General features: G+C 36.3%; 2 protein-coding genes across 5 annotated transcripts in view; one reads left to right on the top strand and one right to left on the bottom strand.

Annotated features, from left to right (window-relative positions):
- Positions 1-17,432, top strand: part of LOC123547611 (uncharacterized) — a 107,348-nt gene that overhangs the window by 38,570 nt on the left and 51,346 nt on the right. For all 4 annotated transcript variants that reach the window (XM_053551901.1, XM_053551900.1, XM_045334861.2 and 1 more), the window contains exon 2: positions 4,154-4,303. The gene's annotated coding sequence lies outside the window, so the exon portion shown is untranslated. The remainder of the gene's footprint in view (positions 1-4,153; positions 4,304-17,432) is intronic.
- Positions 7,700-13,040, bottom strand: LOC123547612 (solute carrier family 46 member 3-like). Its single transcript, XM_045334862.2, has 2 exons — positions 12,673-13,040; positions 7,700-9,547 (listed from the first exon to the last, which is right to left on the bottom strand). The coding sequence occupies exon 2, from the start codon at positions 9,460-9,462 to the stop codon at positions 8,017-8,019; it is 1,446 nt and encodes a 481-aa protein (XP_045190797.2). The 5' UTR covers positions 9,463-9,547; positions 12,673-13,040; the 3' UTR covers positions 7,700-8,016.

Raw genomic sequence — 17,432 nt, forward strand, 5'->3', positions numbered from 1 at the left:
TATAGGGTACTTTAAATATGGCAATTTCTGCTTCATAACTTGTGACATATTTGACCTAGAACTGTGAAAATTAAATTGAATTTAGATCACCATAAACTTCTTCATTTTTTTCCATGGACATTTTATTATCGACATGTGAAATTGTGTTCCCACACCCGGTCACCCCACCGCCCTGGTCGCACACCCTCCCCCTCCCCCACCATCCAAACAATTTAAAAACAATTTTTTTCTTCTTTTAAATCTTAAACCTTTCATGAATATATAGCAACATGCAAAGTTGTACCCTCCCCCCCACCTCGCTTCTCCACCCAGTCACCCTGATCACACACCCCTACCTCCCCACAACAATTTCTTTTCTTCATTAGTTCGACTATTCATAGAATAGTAGAGCTATTGGACTCGCCCATGTGTCGGCGTCCGCATCCGCGTCCGCGTCCTGATTTGGTTAAGTTTTTGTATGTAAGCTGGTATCTCAGCAACCAGTTGTGGGAATGGATTGAAACGTCACACACTTATTCACTGTGATAAACTGACTTACATTGCACAGGTTCCATAATTCTATTTTGCTTTTTTACAAAATTATGCCCCTTTTTCGACTTAGAATTTTTTGGTTAAGGTTTTTGTATGTTAGCTGGTATCTCAGTACTCACTAATTGGAATGGATTGAAACTTCACACACTTGTTCACTGTCATGATCTGACGTGCACAAAGCAGGTCCCATTCGTTTATTTTGCTTTTTTACAAAATTATGCCCCTTTTCCAACATAGAAATTTTTGGTTAAGTTTTTGTATGTAAGCTGGTATCTCAGTATCCACTAATGGGAAAGGATTGAAACTTCACACACTTGTTCACTGTCATGATATGACATGCAGTGCAAAGTGTCAATAACTCAACTTCACATATGACATGCAGTGCAAAGGGTCAATAACTCAACATCGCATTTTACAAAATTATGCCCCTTTTTCAGCTTAGGAGTTTTGGGTTAAATTCTTATATGTAAGCTGGTATCTCAGTACCCACTAATGGGAATGGATTGAAACTTCACACACTTGTCCACTGTCATGAGCTGATAAGCACTGTGTAGGTTCCATAACCCTGTTTTGCTTTTTAGCTCACCTGAGCAATGCTCAGGTGAGTTTTTCTGATCGCTCAATGTCCGGCGTCTGTCGTCTGTCAACATTTAGCTTGTGTATGCGATGGAGGCGGTATTTTTCAATTAATCTTCATGAATTTTGTTCAGAATGATAACCTTGATGAAATCTAGGCTGAGTTCGAAAATGGGTCATCTCGGGTCAAAAACTAGGTCACTAGGTCAAATCAAAGAAAAACCTTGTGTATGTGATAGAGGCTGTATTTTTCAATTAATCTTCATGAATGTTGGTCAGAATGATAACCTTGATGAAATCTAGGCCGAGTTCGAAAATGGGTCATCTCGGGTCAAAAACTAGGTCACTAGGTCAAATCAAAGAAAAACCTTGTCTATGCGATAAAGGCTGCATTTTTCAATTGATCTTCATGAATATTGGTCAGAATGATTGCCTTGATGAAATCTAGGTCTAGTTCGAAAATGGGTCATCTCGGGTCAAAAACTAGGTCACTAGGTCAAATCAAAGAAAAACCTTGTGTATGCGATAGAGGCTGTATTTTTCAATTATTCTTCATGAATATTGGTCAGAATGATAACCTTGATAAAATCTAGGCCAAGTTCGAAAATTGGTCATCTCGGGTCAAAAACTAGGTCACTAGGTCAAATCAAAGAAAAACCTTGTGTATGTGATAGAGGCTGTATTTTTCTATTGATCTTCATGAATTTTGGTCAGAATGATTGCCTTGATAAAATCTAGGTCGAGTTTGAACATGGGTCATCTAGGATCAAAAACTAGGTCATATCTAAGAAAATGCTTGTTTTATTGCAAGAGACCAATTTTTTGGTCCAATCTTAATGAAAATTGGTCAGAATATTTGATTCCATGAAATCACTAGGTCAAACATGTTTTACACTGTTATGGTGTGTTTCTTAGGTGAGCGACCTAGGGCCATCTTGGCCCTCTTGTTTACTAAATTATGCCCCTTTTTTGACTTTCGTATTCATTCAATCGCCAAGGCTGTTGAATAATCGAGCGTTGCTGTCCTCCAACAGCTCTTGTTAGCTCACCTGAGAAATGCTCAGGTGAGTTTTTCTGATCGCTCGATGTCCGGCGTCTGTTGTCTGTCTGTCTGTCTGTCGTCTGTCAACATTTAGCTTGTGTATGCGATAGAGGCTGTATTTTTCAACTGATCTTCTTGAAATTTAGTCAGAATGATTACCTTGATAAAATCTAGGCCGAGTTCGAAAATTGGTCATCTGGGGTCAAAAACTAGGTCACTAGGTCAGATCAAAGAAAAACCTTGTGTATGCGATAGAGGCTGTATTTTTCAATTGATCTTCATGAATATTGGTCAGAATGATAACCTTGATAAAATGTAGGCCGAGTTCGAAAATGGGTCATCTCTGGTCAAAAACTAGGTCACTAGGTCAAATCCAAGAAAAACCTTGTGTATGCAATAGAGGCTGTATTTTTCAATTAATCTTCATGAATATTGGTCAGAATGATTGCCTTGATGAAATCTAGGTTGAGTTCAAAAATGGGTCATCTCGGGTCAAAAACTAGGTCACTAGATCAAATCAAAGAAAAACCTTGTGTATTCGATAGAGGCTGTATTTTTCAATTGATCTTCATGAATATTGGTCAGAATGATTGCCTTGATGAAATCTAGGCCGAGTTTGAAAATGGGTCATCTCGGGTCAAAAACTAGGTCACTAGGTCAAATCAAAGAAAAACCTTGTGTATGCTATAGAGGCTGTTTTTTTCAATTGATCTTCATGACATTTGGTCAGAACGATTGCATTGATGAAATATAGATCAAGTTTGAATATGGGTCATCTAGGGTCAAAAAGTAGGTCACTAGGTCAAATCCAAGAAAAACCTTGTGTATGCGATAGAGGCTATATTTTTCAATTGATCTTCCAGAAATTAAGTCAGAATGATTGCCTTGATGAAATCTAGGTCTAGTTTGAATATGGGTCATCTGAGGTCATAAACAAGGTCACTAGGTCAAATTAAAGAAAAATCTTATGTATGCGATAGAGGCTGTATTTTTCAATTGATATCATGAAATTTCCTCAGAATGATTGCCTTGATAAAATCTACGTTGAATTTGATTATGGGTCATTGGACTCAAAAAGTAGGTCACTAGGTCAAATCAAAGAAAACCCTTCTGTATGCGATAGAGGCTGTATTTTTCAATTAATCTTCATGAAATTTGGTCAGAATGATTGCCTTGATGTAATCTAGGTCAAGTTTAATTAAGGATCATCTGGGTCAAAAAGTAGGTCACTAGGTTAAATCAAAGAAAAATCTTGTGTATGCGATAGAGGCTGTATTTTTCAACTGATCTTCATGAAATTTTGTCAGAATGATAGCCTTGATGAAATCTAGGTCAAGTTCGAATATGGGTCATCTGGGTTTACAAACTAGGTCACTAAGTCAAATCAAGGAAAAACCGTGTGTATGCAGTAGGGAGTGCATTTTACACTGGATTTCATAAAATTTGGTCAGAATGGTTGGCTTGATGAAATATAGGTCAAGTTCGAATATGGGTAGTCTGGGGTCAAAAACTAGGTCACTAGGTCAAATCAAAGAAAATACTTATTTATACTCAAGATTTTTTGCTCCAGTTTTAATAATTGGTCAGAATATTTTTTTCCATGAAATCATTTGGTCAAACATGTTTACACTGTTATGGTGTGTTATAGTGTGTTTCTCAGGTGAGCAACCTAGGGCCATCTTGGCCCTCTTGTCTTAATTTTTCAAACCTTCCATGAATATTTATCAACATGTGAAGTTGAACCCCCTGCCCCTCCACCATCACTACCCACGTTCCAGATTTCTTACTTGATTGTGCTCTCTTAAGGACTTAGTTCTTTTAAGTCCAAATGTAATGAAATTATTTGCTTCTTAACTTTTTGCCAGATATATTTCTTTGCCATTCCTCAACACAGACCCATTTGGCGGGGGATACCAATTAATTGAATTTGCTTGTTTAATTAGATATGGTTATAAATTCAGTCTTTCATACATTCCTTTATTTTGCTTGTTGTTTACAATTCAGGTTCTGACTGGGCAGACATCCAACAGACATCTATATGTATATATGGACCGCCAGAAAGCTTTGTACTGCATAACATTCAGCCATGTTCCATCTTATTGATTAGAGAAAGTTACACGAGTTCTATGTGACGTTTATTCCTGGATATATAAGGTAAGTGATCTCTTCATGAGTATGAAACAGAATCTTGAGAGAGAATATTGGGAGACTTTCAGCTAAGGGCCAGTCTGGAAATAATTGCTTTAAATATTGTCTTCTTGTTGGTTTAAATGTTGATGAAAGATAATTGAGCCGCACCATGAGAAAACCAACATAGTGCATTTGCGACCAGCATGAATCCAGACCAGCCTGCGCGAATCAGGATCCATGCTGTTCGCTAACAGTTTCTCTAATTGCAATAGGCTTTGAAAGCGAAAAGCATGGATCATGACCAGGCTGGTCTGGATCCATGCTGGTCGTAAATTCACTATGGTGGTTTTCTCATGGTGTGGCTCATTTATGTAGTATTAGTTTGGAGATCTTTTCTAATTATTTTAGAAATATAGCTTTTGCACAAGTTGGAATATGAAGTGATTCAGCCACTTGTTTTTGTTTAATCATATTTTATTTCTTATGACAGCAGTGAGTATTTGAAAATTTTGCTCATTACACATTACAGAAATGTATGAAGGGGCCTCTGTAGTTGAGTGGTTAAGGTTGCCGACTTTGAGCCACTTGCATCTGACAGATATTGGTTCAGACTTTACTTGGTACTGTGAACTTTTAATATGAGGAAGCAATCCAACTGGCTTACAGAAGGTTGTTGGTTCTACCCAGGTGCCTGCCCTTGAGGAAATAATGAATGAAGGGGCATGTGGGGTCATCCTCCACCATAAAAAGCTGGAAAGTTACAATACGACTTATAATTGTGTAGATATGTAATATACCCAACAACAGCAACAGCAAGAAATGTATAAATACTGTTCCTCTGAAAACTTAAAATTATGACAAATGAAGAAAAGATGAACAAGATAAATTATTAATAACATATAATTTACATTCATATATAACAGCAATAATACATACACAAAACTTAGAACTAAATGGTGGATCTTCACCAGCCAGGCTTGTTCAGTATTATTGATCTATTTATGGGCTACTTGAGCTTAAAATAAAAAAAAAACAACATGTAAACAAGTCAACTTTTTCTAATGAACTGCTTGATGAATATTCACCAGACTTGGTCTGTAGCATCTTTGTATTGACCTGTCTTGAGTTTCTTCAAACTTGACTTATTTTAGGTGCAGCAAGAGCTTGAAATAGAAAAAAAACATTTTTAAACCACTTCCCATGAACTGCTTGATATATATACTGTTACCAAACTTTATGTGTAGCATTCTTATATGGACCTGGCTCAAATGCCCCAAAATATTGTGCATTGGGGGTAGGAGGTGTACTTAGATCTGTTGTCTGTCCAGATATCCTTATACATTAGTGTCAAGCATATCTCAAAAAGTGTTAGACCTAGAGGTCTCAAACATTATAGGATTATTATTCAGTCTGTGAATTTGTGCACTAGGGATTTTGTTTGTGATTTCACACATTAAGACTAGAGTTGTGGCCCTGAGTAAACAAATGTGTATAAATAGCCAAAATGTTTGTGTCACAAATATCTCAAAAAGTATTTGACCTAGAGTTATGGACATTTGTAGGAGCGTTATTCAGCATTTGAAGTTTTGGGCATGTGGTTTTGTTTGGGGTTTCACTGAGCAAGACCAGAGTTATGGCCTTTGAGTTAGTCAAAAATTAGTCAAACATTTGCATGAACTTTGTTGGAATATTTTAAGTATGTATGTGAAGTTGTCCACATTGGGCTTCATTGGGGATTTCAAAATAATTTCACAGTAATGTTCCTTGGATGGCCCTCAATAAAGTTGCTTCGACCCATGTTAATTTTTAGAAAAATGGCTGCCAGGACCGCCAGGGTCAGGGCTAGTTTGCTCTATATGGCTTTAAAAATCTTCTTTGAAATTGCTGGCCTAATTTTTAAAATAATTTCACACAAGTGTTCCTTGGGTGACCCTCTACAAAATTCTTTCTGGCCTTTTTAGCTCGACTATTTGAAGAATAGGGGAGCTATCCTACTCGTCCCAGCGTCGGCGTGAGTGTTAGCATCACACAAATGTTAAAGTTTGCGTACCACCCCAAATATTTTCAAAGTCCATTGAGATATTGCTTTCATATTTTGCATACTTGTTTACCATCATGACCCCAGTCTGTAAAAAGGAGGAGGCAACTCTATCAAGCATTTTGACTGAATTATGGCCCCTTTTCGACTTAGAATATGCTTATTGTAATGTTAAAGTTTGCGTACCACCCCAAATATTTTCAAAGTCCATTGAGATATTGCTTTCATATTTTGCATACTTGTTTACCATCATGACCCCAGTCTGTAAAAAGGAAGAGGCAACTCTATCAAGCATTTTGACTGAATTATGGCCCCTTTCCGACTTAATGTTAAAGTTTTACTCATAGCTTATATTATACTATCAAGCACTGAGAATAGTCGAGCGCGCTGTCAACTGACAGCTCTTGTTATTTGTTTAACCTTTAGCCCGCTAAATGTTTAAAATGGACTGGTCCATCATTCAATTTGGGCAATACCATTTATTATTTGAAGGGGAGTTCACTGAAAATTTACTGACTGAATAGCGAACAGTGTAGACCATGATCAGACTGAACGGATGTGCAGGCTGATCTTGGTCTGCACTGGTCGCAAAGGCAGAATCACTTGCCACCAGCAGGCTAAAGTCTAAAAAATGTCCTCTAATGTTTGGGGTTAGTTTTTCTATAATGGGTAAAAGAAAATGTTAGAAAATTTTTCACTCTACAACAGTTTGCCTGATTGAGTTATAGTGGAAACTTTTTCTTGTTAGAATCTGCAGAGATAAGCTGTGTGCTTGTGCTTTCTCATAGTATTTTATCTAATACATTAATGAGATACAAATAGAGAGTACATGTAACTGTTTAGATTATTTGTCAACACAATTGTGGAAAGTATGACTGTAGTACTTTCCTGATTATTGCACATGAACAGGAAGGTAAAATATTTTCGATCTTTTAAAAAAATTTTTTTTTTTTATATAATTACTAATACCAGGATAAATAACATGAACAACATAAATATATTTAATAATTGAGTAATCACAGAAATGAATGCTTTATTTAATGTTTTATATAATGGCTGTTTAATTGTCAGACCGGACAGTCAGAGTTCCTAAGTTCATTGGAACTTAATTAGCACATATTCAGAAAAATCTGTGTGAAGAACTTAAGAGATACAACAGAGCAGAAAAACATAATCTGGTGATGAATTTCTTCTGTTCTCGACTGCCTACTATGAATCTAAAGCCTGTATAATATGACAAAAGATGAGTAGGAATAATTTTATTGTTATATTAAAATTATTAATGAAAATTGAAATGATATGTTGTGGAAACTAGTCAGAAAAACATTTGTTAGTGTTGATCCAACATCTGGATCTGACCTGGTATAAACATCAGATGACTTGGTTTGTACCAACCCTCAAGTTTTTTCAAGTGGTTTTGTTTCACTACACTTTGTGGCTGTTGGAGTTTCAAAACAGCTTTTTTTCATGAACTGCTTTATGAATTTTAGCCAAACTTGATCAGAAGTGCTTAAATGATTCTGCTTGACTTCCTCTTTCTTGTTAGCGTTCTAATCAGGATGAATGTTTCCTATACTAAACAGAATTGTCGGATTTAAAGACAGTGTGTTATGACATATATCGAGATCAATGTCAGGTGAGCGTTTTCTGGCTATGACAGCCCTCTTGTCTATAAACAGGACAAACTCCTAATAGACAATCACTGTACAATTTTCACAGTTTCATAGTTTTGCTTTTCATTATTATTATTCTTGCACTTTCTCAGGATGTACACATTCAATAAAAGAGCAAAATCTATCACACAAAATCCAGCCATCACAAGAAATACAAATCCATTCATGAATGAATAAGTAACGGCATAAATTTCATTTAATGAGAGTGAAGCAGATATGCTACTGAGAACCTCAATGGTTGCGATGCCTGAAAACATTGCCCCTTGTTTGTCTGGGTCAGTCATCGTTGACATCATACCCCTGATCATAGGTACCATAAGAAAGCAGAACATGCCCACTACAGGAACCATATAGATCAGCAGATTTGTTTTTGCAAAAGCTTCTATCATAAATGATGCTGCATACGACACTGTGCTAAGCACTGCTATAGCTTCATTTGACAGGAATATTTGAAGCAGTCTTAAGGATCCAAGTCCGACTACTCCTAGTAAAGCATACCTTGTGGTTGTAAAAACTCCGATCTTGGATGGTCCCCAACAAAATGGCTGACCAAGGAAGTACAACGTCTCAATGCTACTTCTGTTAAGGCCTGCGATTTCAGCAAAGAAAAAAGAACTGAGAAGTAGTAGATAGATGAGTCGTTTCCCTTTGACGTCTTTACTGACATAGAACTGAACCATGTTCTTCAGGGTACCTAATAAACTGTTTGGTGGCCGCCGTTTGATCTTGTCCAAACTTTCTGGTAAAAGTAAAATTGTAATGAAAAATCCTATCAAACATATGGAGGAACTTATAACAGCTGTGTTAAAAAACCCGTATCCTAAAGTTTCAATGAAATATCCTGACAGCAGACTGGAAACTATTGCTGAAGCCAGGAGAGTTGCTTCGATAATTACCACACCAAGAACACGATGATTATCTTTGTGTGTAATGTCAGCTACATATGAGAACGACACAGCATAAAGTGCATATGAACTACCCAGTAGACCGTCAAATGCATACATAGCCACAACATACAATAAAGATGCATTGAAATGTATGACCGCAGTTATTACACAGTATTTAGCGCATGCTCCAAATGTAGCAAGCACAAATAGAAACTTGCGCCCATATGTGTCAGTATATCCTGTTAGTTGTGTGTTAACACAGAACATAGGAATATGTTGTGCAATTGAATAATACAGCAGCCATATAGAGGTATCCTGCTGCACAGCTTTATAATTGATGTACACTGGATCAGAATGGTTGGTATTATTGCAAGCTTCAAAATTATTCTTTATTGTCGTATTTGGGAATTTCTCATTTTGAATTTTGTTCTGAGTCCACTCATTAATGATAAAATTGAAAATTCCACCTCCAACAAAGGTGAAGAACATAGCAGGTAGAATAGTTATATATTTCCATTTTATTGAAATACTCCTGTCTTCTTTTCCCTGCTCTGTCTGTATTAAGGGATCTGCCTCAGCTGACATTTTGTGTCTCTGGTTGGAGACTGACCATGTATGTTTCTTAAGTTGAAAAAGATGTCACTTTGTGTCCTTGCTGGGGTGAAGCTCACTGAAACAAATAAAGAGAGCTCAACAATACACAAGGACAGGTAATTCAAAGACAAAGACAACTGTCATGAAATTTACATTCACCCTATTAAATTTCTAATATGGACTGGTCCATCATTCAATTTGGGCAGTACCTTACATTATTCAAAGGGGTGTTCAATGAAAATTTATTGAAAGAATAGCAAACAGTGCAGACCATGATCAGCATGGACATGCCTGCACTGGTTGCAATGACAAAATCTCTCAGCACCAGCAAGCTTAAGGTTAATACCCAGTACAGAAGCTGTTTCATAATAAAAAAAGAAGGATGCTGATGTAGACTGAATAAAGAATCCTCTCGTCAGTTTGACCAAGGCATATAAAGCCTACCCCTTCCTTTTTTTGTAGCTGACCGAAAGCAAAGGTTCAGGGTGAGGTTGATGTATCCATCATCTGTCGCCCACAACTTGACTATTAGAGATATCAGTTTTGGCAAAATCTTATTGATACTTGGGTGGAACATTTGTTTTTATGTAATCTAGGCTTTGTTTGAAAGTAGGTCATTTGGTTTCAAAAACTAGGCCACAAGGTGAAATGATAGGAAAACTGATAATTTTTGTTTTGGTTTTGTTTAAAAAACAAATTCTGTTACAGATAACTTGTTGATTGATATCACCTTGAAGATTTTTTTTCAGAAAGGTAAAACTGAGCATGGTGTACTTATCACATTGCTTATTAATTGCCATTTTCTTAATTTTAGGCTTATTTTTAACATTTAGACTCATTGGTATAAGTCAACAATGTTGTTCCAAAAAGAAGAAAAAAAATCTTTCTGTTTTATTTTTTGAAGATGAAGTCTATCAAGACCAAAAAATCTAGGTCAAGTTTAAAACTATAATATCTTGGGTAAAAACTAGGTCACTCATTCAAATTATACCAAATCCCTGTTAACCTTTTATTAGCCACATTTTCTACCTGATCTTCATATAACTTTGTGGGAATGTTTTTTCAATGAAATCTAGATAAAATATTGGATTATCTGTCAGGTCAGAAACAAGGTCAGCAGATCAAACCATAGACCAACCTTGTTAACACTCCAGCAGTTTCATTTTCTAACTTATATTAATGAAACCTGGAAAGAACTTTTGTCTTAATGAAATCTAGGTTAAGTTTGAAACTTGGCACTCTAGTTTCAAAAACTAAGTCACTAGGTCAGATGATAGAAAAGCCTTGTTAACACTCCAGAAGCCACATTTTCTCCTTCATCTTCTTATGTCGGTAAATAGCTATACATAGCTAATGTTTTCCTGTTTACATATATGCACCGACTTTAAATAAAATTTGTACTGTATTGTAAAACTCTGTCCTAGTATTTGTTATTATAAATTCCAGGTTAAGTACAAAACTTGGACATGTGGTTAAAAACTAAGCCACAAAATCAGATAATAAAACTACCTTGTTTGTATATTAAAAGATCTTATGAAATCTTGTCAAAATGTTTTCCTTTATAAAATACATATTAGGCCAAGGACAAAGCTTGGTCCTATGTGTTAAATATCTAGGTCACTTAGTCAAATTCTTAGAAACATTTGGTTAATACATTCTATCTGATTTACATAAAACATGGTCAGAATATTCATTTGAATGTAATCTAGGTCAAATTGGATACTAAGTTGTCTGGGTAAGATGAGCTATACAGGGCCAGAGTGCCCCTCTTGTTTCCATTGATGGTGATAACTTTGTAATTCTAATATTAATTTTAATAAAACAAAATTAAATTTGAGACTTTGTCTTCCTTGTTGAGCAGTGGAAGTTTGTTCTGCATTTGATGTTTACTGTCTTTCAAAGTCTACCTAAAAATGGGGCATAATTTTGTGTATATATAAATTTATCTGATTCATGAATCTGCTTCCTTGTTTTTTAATGCCCCCACTTTGAGGGGGGTGGCAGATAGATTTGCCCTTGTCCGTCCACCCTTACGTCCGTCTGTCTGTCTGTCCTTCTGAGAATGTTGTGTCGCGCCTAGCTCCAAAAGTATTTGACGTAGAGTCACAAAACTTTACAGGAATGTTGATCAGCATGTGTAGTTGTGCACCTGGGGTTTCGCGTCCGTATTCATTCAGTCATGTAGGAGTTATGGCCCCTGACTTTGTAAAAATTGGTCATTTAAGTGTTGTGTCGCGCCTAGCTCCAAAAGTATTTGACGTAGAGTCACAAAACTTTACAGGAATGTTGGTCAGCATGTGTAGTTGTGCACCTGGGCTTTCGCTTCGAGATTCATTCAGTCTTGTAGGAGTTATGGCCCCTGACTTAGTAAAAAATGGTCATTTTAATGTTGTGTCACGCGTAGCTCCAAAAGTATTTGACCTAGAGTCACCAAAGTTTACAGGAATGTTGGTCAGCATGTGCAGGTGTCCTCTGTCATGTAGTGGGGGCATCTGTATCCCATGGACACATTTCTAGTTTAGTGCTTGAGTCTGAATTGCATCTCATAATTTGACACATATTTGCGTGACAGAAGTGCCTAGTTTTGTTTAAAGCGCTGTGCCTCCAGGTAGTTACAAAGTTTTTGGAAATTAGTAAAGTAATATCATTTGTTACTATCAGTAATTCAAAATGTAAAAACAAAGTTCTGCATGTAAGTAATAGTCAGTATTAACTTATATGTACCTTACAGATCTTTCAAAAAAAAAAAAACAACAAACTTCTTGATGTTGACATATGATACTTGATGATAATGTAGTTCCAATTTTGAATTTTCTCTATATTGCCTTTAATGATACCCTATCAATCTTTAATCGACTTTGAAATTGTGCTACATTTAAGTGAAATATGTACTTTTAGGTATAATGTAATGTCCTGTTTTATTTTTGCATGCACTTTAAAGTCATCAAAAATAATATTATATGACATTCTATAACATTTAAAGTACATTATATGCACCTTTAGTGTTTGGTAAGTTATACTGTTGAAGTAGGAATTGAAGGATGTGCTTTTGTTGTAATTTTGTATATTTCTTAAAAAAGAAGAGACTGAAATACTGTTAAAAAACGGCGTTGAACCTGAAACAAACAAACAAACAAATAAAAAAGAAGACACTTCCCTTTAAGAATCCCCCTGCCATTAATTCTAAATGAAAATCTTTACCTGCTCTGTATGTTTGAAAAGGAATGGCTTAACCCCAGAAAAAGTGACTATAAATCCAGCAGTTTCAGCTTTGATCCACTTGTCAGGATAATCTTCATCATCTCTTGCAGCAGCCATTGATACCCAGTTGCTCTGGTCAAACTATTAAACTCACACTGTTGTACTGTTAATAATACTTCAGTCACTCTATTATGTCACCACTGGTCAAGTTTGGTTTCACTTCCAGGCCCTTTAATCATGCATCATTTTCATAATGTGTGAAATATTTGACAACAGATTCACTGAAATTTTTGATTACTTACAAAGTTATAAAGTCCCTTGTACAGTAACCTAACATAATTTACTAACAATTAGATATTTGTATATACATACACACCTGTATATACAGTAAAACTTCGGTTATAGTGAACTCTTTGGGACCAGTAGAATGTGTTCATGTTATTTATGCTTCACACCTTGAAGCTTTAGATTGGAAAGTTTGCTGAGATATGTAATACTGAAGGTGCATTTTGTCTTGCATAATTATGTTAATTTTAGATGTCAGTGATATGTTTGTAATTGCACGAAATTGATATCAGTGATATGCTGCACCAAACTGTATATAATTGTATTTAACCCTTACCATGCTAAATTTCTAAAATGGACTGGTCCATCATTCAATTTGGGCAATACCATTTATTATTCGAAGGGGTGTTTACTGAAAATTTACTGACTGAATAGCGAACAGTGCAGACCATGATCAGACTGCACGGATGTGCAGGTTAATCTTGGTCTGCACTGGTCGCAAAGGCAAAACTAATCGCCGCCAGCAGGCTAAGGGTTAAAATGATAAGTTATCCTATTGCGGCATGTTTGTAGTAAATAAAGCAAATAAAATCCAGTCTTTGTTGAAACACTCATTAACATTATGATACAATACTAAATTAAAAAATTCAGATTGATAATGGGGTTGCTATAACTGATGTTTGACTGTATCTTTTTGAAAGTAAGTTATCAAACTGCTCACATGTTTTAAGATTGTGACCTTCATATTGTAGATAAACATGGTATTTCCTTGTTTTATCAGGTGTAAATACTGCACAGCGAAATTGATCATCCAACCAAACTATCATAATTGATTAAGCTTTGAAGTATGTTTTATATAATAAACTGCAGTACATATATGTGGGGTTTAAAGCTTAATGTAATTTTCAGATTTGTTTAAAAGATTTTGAAATTTGGAACATCAGATTGGTTTAATAACCCCCAAAAAATCTTTGTTTGAGTCACAGATGCTGTCAAATAGCTATGTATAAATGTTTTTCATAATATTATTACAAGATACATGTACATTCATAATCCATTCCACCAGGTCCAAGGTCAGATCACATTTTGAAGTCAGCTTGTTTTATCTTGTGGTTCTCAATATGTTTTAATCATTATCACGCTGGACACGATTGATTCTGCCTTTGCGACCAGTGCACATCCGCACACTCTGATCAAGATCTGCACTGTTCGCCATTCAGTCAGTATCTATTTGGTAAGCACCCCTTTTAACAGTGAATGGTACTGTCCAAATTGAAAGATGGACAATTTCATAATAGAAATTTAGCAGGGTAAGGGTTAAACCACTGGAAAGGTTTTCATAACACAAGCCTCAGTTGTATTTTCCTCATTTTGCTTTATCAAAGCCATGCCAGGTACCATAATTTCCAGAATCATGACCTATCTTTGTATGAAAATGGTTCTGTTGTGGTTCCAAGTTATGATGGATCTAGTATGAAACATTGACAAGGGTTAGCATGCTGTTCTTATGTGTATACTTCCTGAAGGGGAAGCATGTAGTGGCCGCTTTGTCAGTCTGTCAGAATGTCCGCCTGTGTGTCTGTTCATCCCACAATTCTTGTTCAGAGTACTTCTCAGCAACCATTGGCTGGAATTCAGTGAAAGTTCATAGAAAGATTCATTTTCAAGAGGAGATGGGCATTATGCCTTCATGTTCTGATCCGATGATTTTTCACAGATTATTAGCTCACCTGTCACAAAGTGACAAGGTGAGCTTTTGTGATCGCGCAGTGTCCCTCGTCCATGCGTGCGTGCGTAAACTTTTGCTTGTGACCACTCTAGAGGTCACATTTTTCATTGGATCTTTATGAAAATTGGTCAGAATGTTCACTTTGATGATAGCTAGGTCAAGTTCGAAACTGGGTCATGTGCGGTCAAAAACTTGGTCAGTAGGTCTAAAAATAGAAAAACCTTGTGACCTCTCTAGAGACCATATATTTCACAAGATCTTCATGAAAATTGGTCAGAATGTTCACCTTGATAATATCTAGGTCAAGTTTGAAACTAGGTCACGTGCCACCAAAAACTAGCCTAAGGTCAGTAGGTCAAATAATAGAAAAACCTTGTGACCTCTCTAAAGGCCATATTTTTCATTGGATCTATATGAAATTTAATCTGAATATTCATCTTGGTGATATCTAGGTCATCTTCAAAACTGGGTCACGTGTGGTCAAAAACTAGGTCAGTAGGTCTAAATATAGAAAAACCTTGTGACCTCTCTAGAGGTCATACTTATGAACGGATCTTCATAAAAAGTGGTCAGAATGTTCACCTTGATGATATCTAGATCAAATTCGAAAGTGGGTCACATGCCTTCAAAAAGTAGGTCAGTAGGTCAAATAATGAAAAAACCTTGTGACCTCTCTAGAGGCCATATTTTTCATGGGATCTGTATGAAAGTTGATCTGAATGTTTATCTTGATGATATATAGGTCAAGTTTGAAACTGGGTCAACTGCCATCAAAAACTAGGTCAGTAGGTCTTAAAATAGAAAAACCTTGTGACCTCTCTAGAGGCCATACCCTTGAATGGATCTTCATGAATATTGGTCAGAATGTTCACCTTGATGATATCTAGATCAAGTTTGAAACTGGGTCACGTGCCTTCAAAAACTAGGTCAGTAGGTCAAATAATAAAAAAACCTTGTGACCTCTCTAGAGGCCATACTTTTCATGGGATCTGTATGAAAGCTGGTCTGGATGTTCATCTTGATGATATCTAGGTCGAGTTCGAAACTAGGTCATCTGTGGTCAAAAACTAGGTCAGTAGGTCTAAAATTAGAAAAATCTTTTGACCTCTCTAGAGGCCATATTTTTCAATGGATCTTCATGAAAATTGGTCAGAACATTCACCTTGATGATATCTAGGTCAGTTTCGAAACTGGGTCACATGTGGTCAAAAACTAGGCCAGTAGTTATAAAAATAGAAAAACCTTGTGACCTTCTAGAGGCCATATTTTTTATGAGATCTTCATGAAAATTAGTGAGAATGTTCACCTTGATGATATCTAGATCAAGTTCAAAACAGGGTCATGTACCTTCGAAAACTAGGTCAATGGGTCAGATAATAGAAAAACCTTGTGACCTCTCTAGAGGCCATATTTTTTCAATGGATCTTCATGAAAATTTGTCAGAATTTTTATCTTGATGATATCTAGGTCAAGTTCAAAACTGGGTCACATGAGCTCAAAAGTCACTATGTCAAATAATAGAAAAAAACGACGTCATACTCAAAACTGGGTCATGTTGGAACAGGTGAGCGATTCAGGACCATCATGGTCCTCTTGTATTTTTTTAACATCGGTATTCCATAACACCATTTCTTCTCCGGAGTATTCATTAGCAGCCATTTGCTGGAATTCAGCAAAACTTTATAGGAAGCTTCATGGCAAATAGGAGATGTGCATGCTCTAGTCGGATGATTTTTCACTGATTTATTGTCAATTCAACATTAGTAAACTATAGCGCCATATCCTGAGATTTCTTAGTAACTTCTGGCTGGAATTCAACAAAAATTCATAGGAACTTGAAGCTTCGATTTCAAAAGGAGATGCGCACATTATCTTTAGTTCTGGTCTGATTATTTCCACTGTGTTAATGCCCTTTAATTATCTATTATAGTAAACTATGGTACCATCTCAGTCTGGAGTATTTCTCAGCAGCCCCTGACTGATTTTGTGGGAAAGTGTTGTATATTTCTTGTGCATGCTCTCAACAACTACTTGCTGGAGCTGTAAGAAGCTTCACCACTAAAATGAGGTATGTGCCCAGTCGATGAATTCCACTTTTATTCTTTTAACAATCGTACTTCAAGGAGCATCCACCAGTTTGCCAATATTTTGTTGTTTTCAAATATCACTGCAAAAGAAAAGCCGTCGAGTGCATTTAAATGCATGGTTGAACAAAGAAACACAGGAAGTGCTCAAGGTTAGCTGTTGTTGTAGCCCTCTGACCACAGTCACTGCTTGCAGTCTAGAAGTAAAAAATTTGGCTGTGTCATCCATGAAACTTGATCTGAATGTGAAACCAATATGACTTAAGTACTTGATCTTCTAAACGAAGATCTGAGAACGACCCATTCACATATTTTGGATTTCCAGTATTGCTATTTTTATCTTAACCAATCAGACGACTTGTTCGAATGTCAAAGAGTAAGAAAAATGTTCAATCATTCCAGGGCTCGAACCCGGGACCCCTCGCTTACAAAGCAAGTGGCCTACCAACTGAGCTAACCAGCTGTCTGACTCAGTTCGACATAAGAATTGTAGATATCAAAAGTCAAGGCTACAGGTAGATTTGCAAAATGTTGTAAGTTAAGCTCTGATTGGCTAGCGAAAGGGTCGTCAGAACGAGGCTATGAATAGGCCGTTCTCAGATCCTATGCGTAGCGTAATAGGAGATGTACTTTAGTCAGATTGAATGTGAAACTTGATTTGA

Source organism: Mercenaria mercenaria, chromosome 9 (genome assembly GCF_021730395.1).
Source record: "Mercenaria mercenaria strain notata chromosome 9, MADL_Memer_1, whole genome shotgun sequence".
Taxonomy (NCBI): Eukaryota; Metazoa; Mollusca; class Bivalvia; order Venerida; family Veneridae; genus Mercenaria; species Mercenaria mercenaria.

What these genes read in the sequence shown, in the direction of transcription:
- LOC123547612 (XM_045334862.2), bottom strand. Translation starts at nt 9,462, where the DNA reads ATGTCAGCTGAGGCAGATCCCTTAATACAGACAGAGCAGGGAAAAGAA.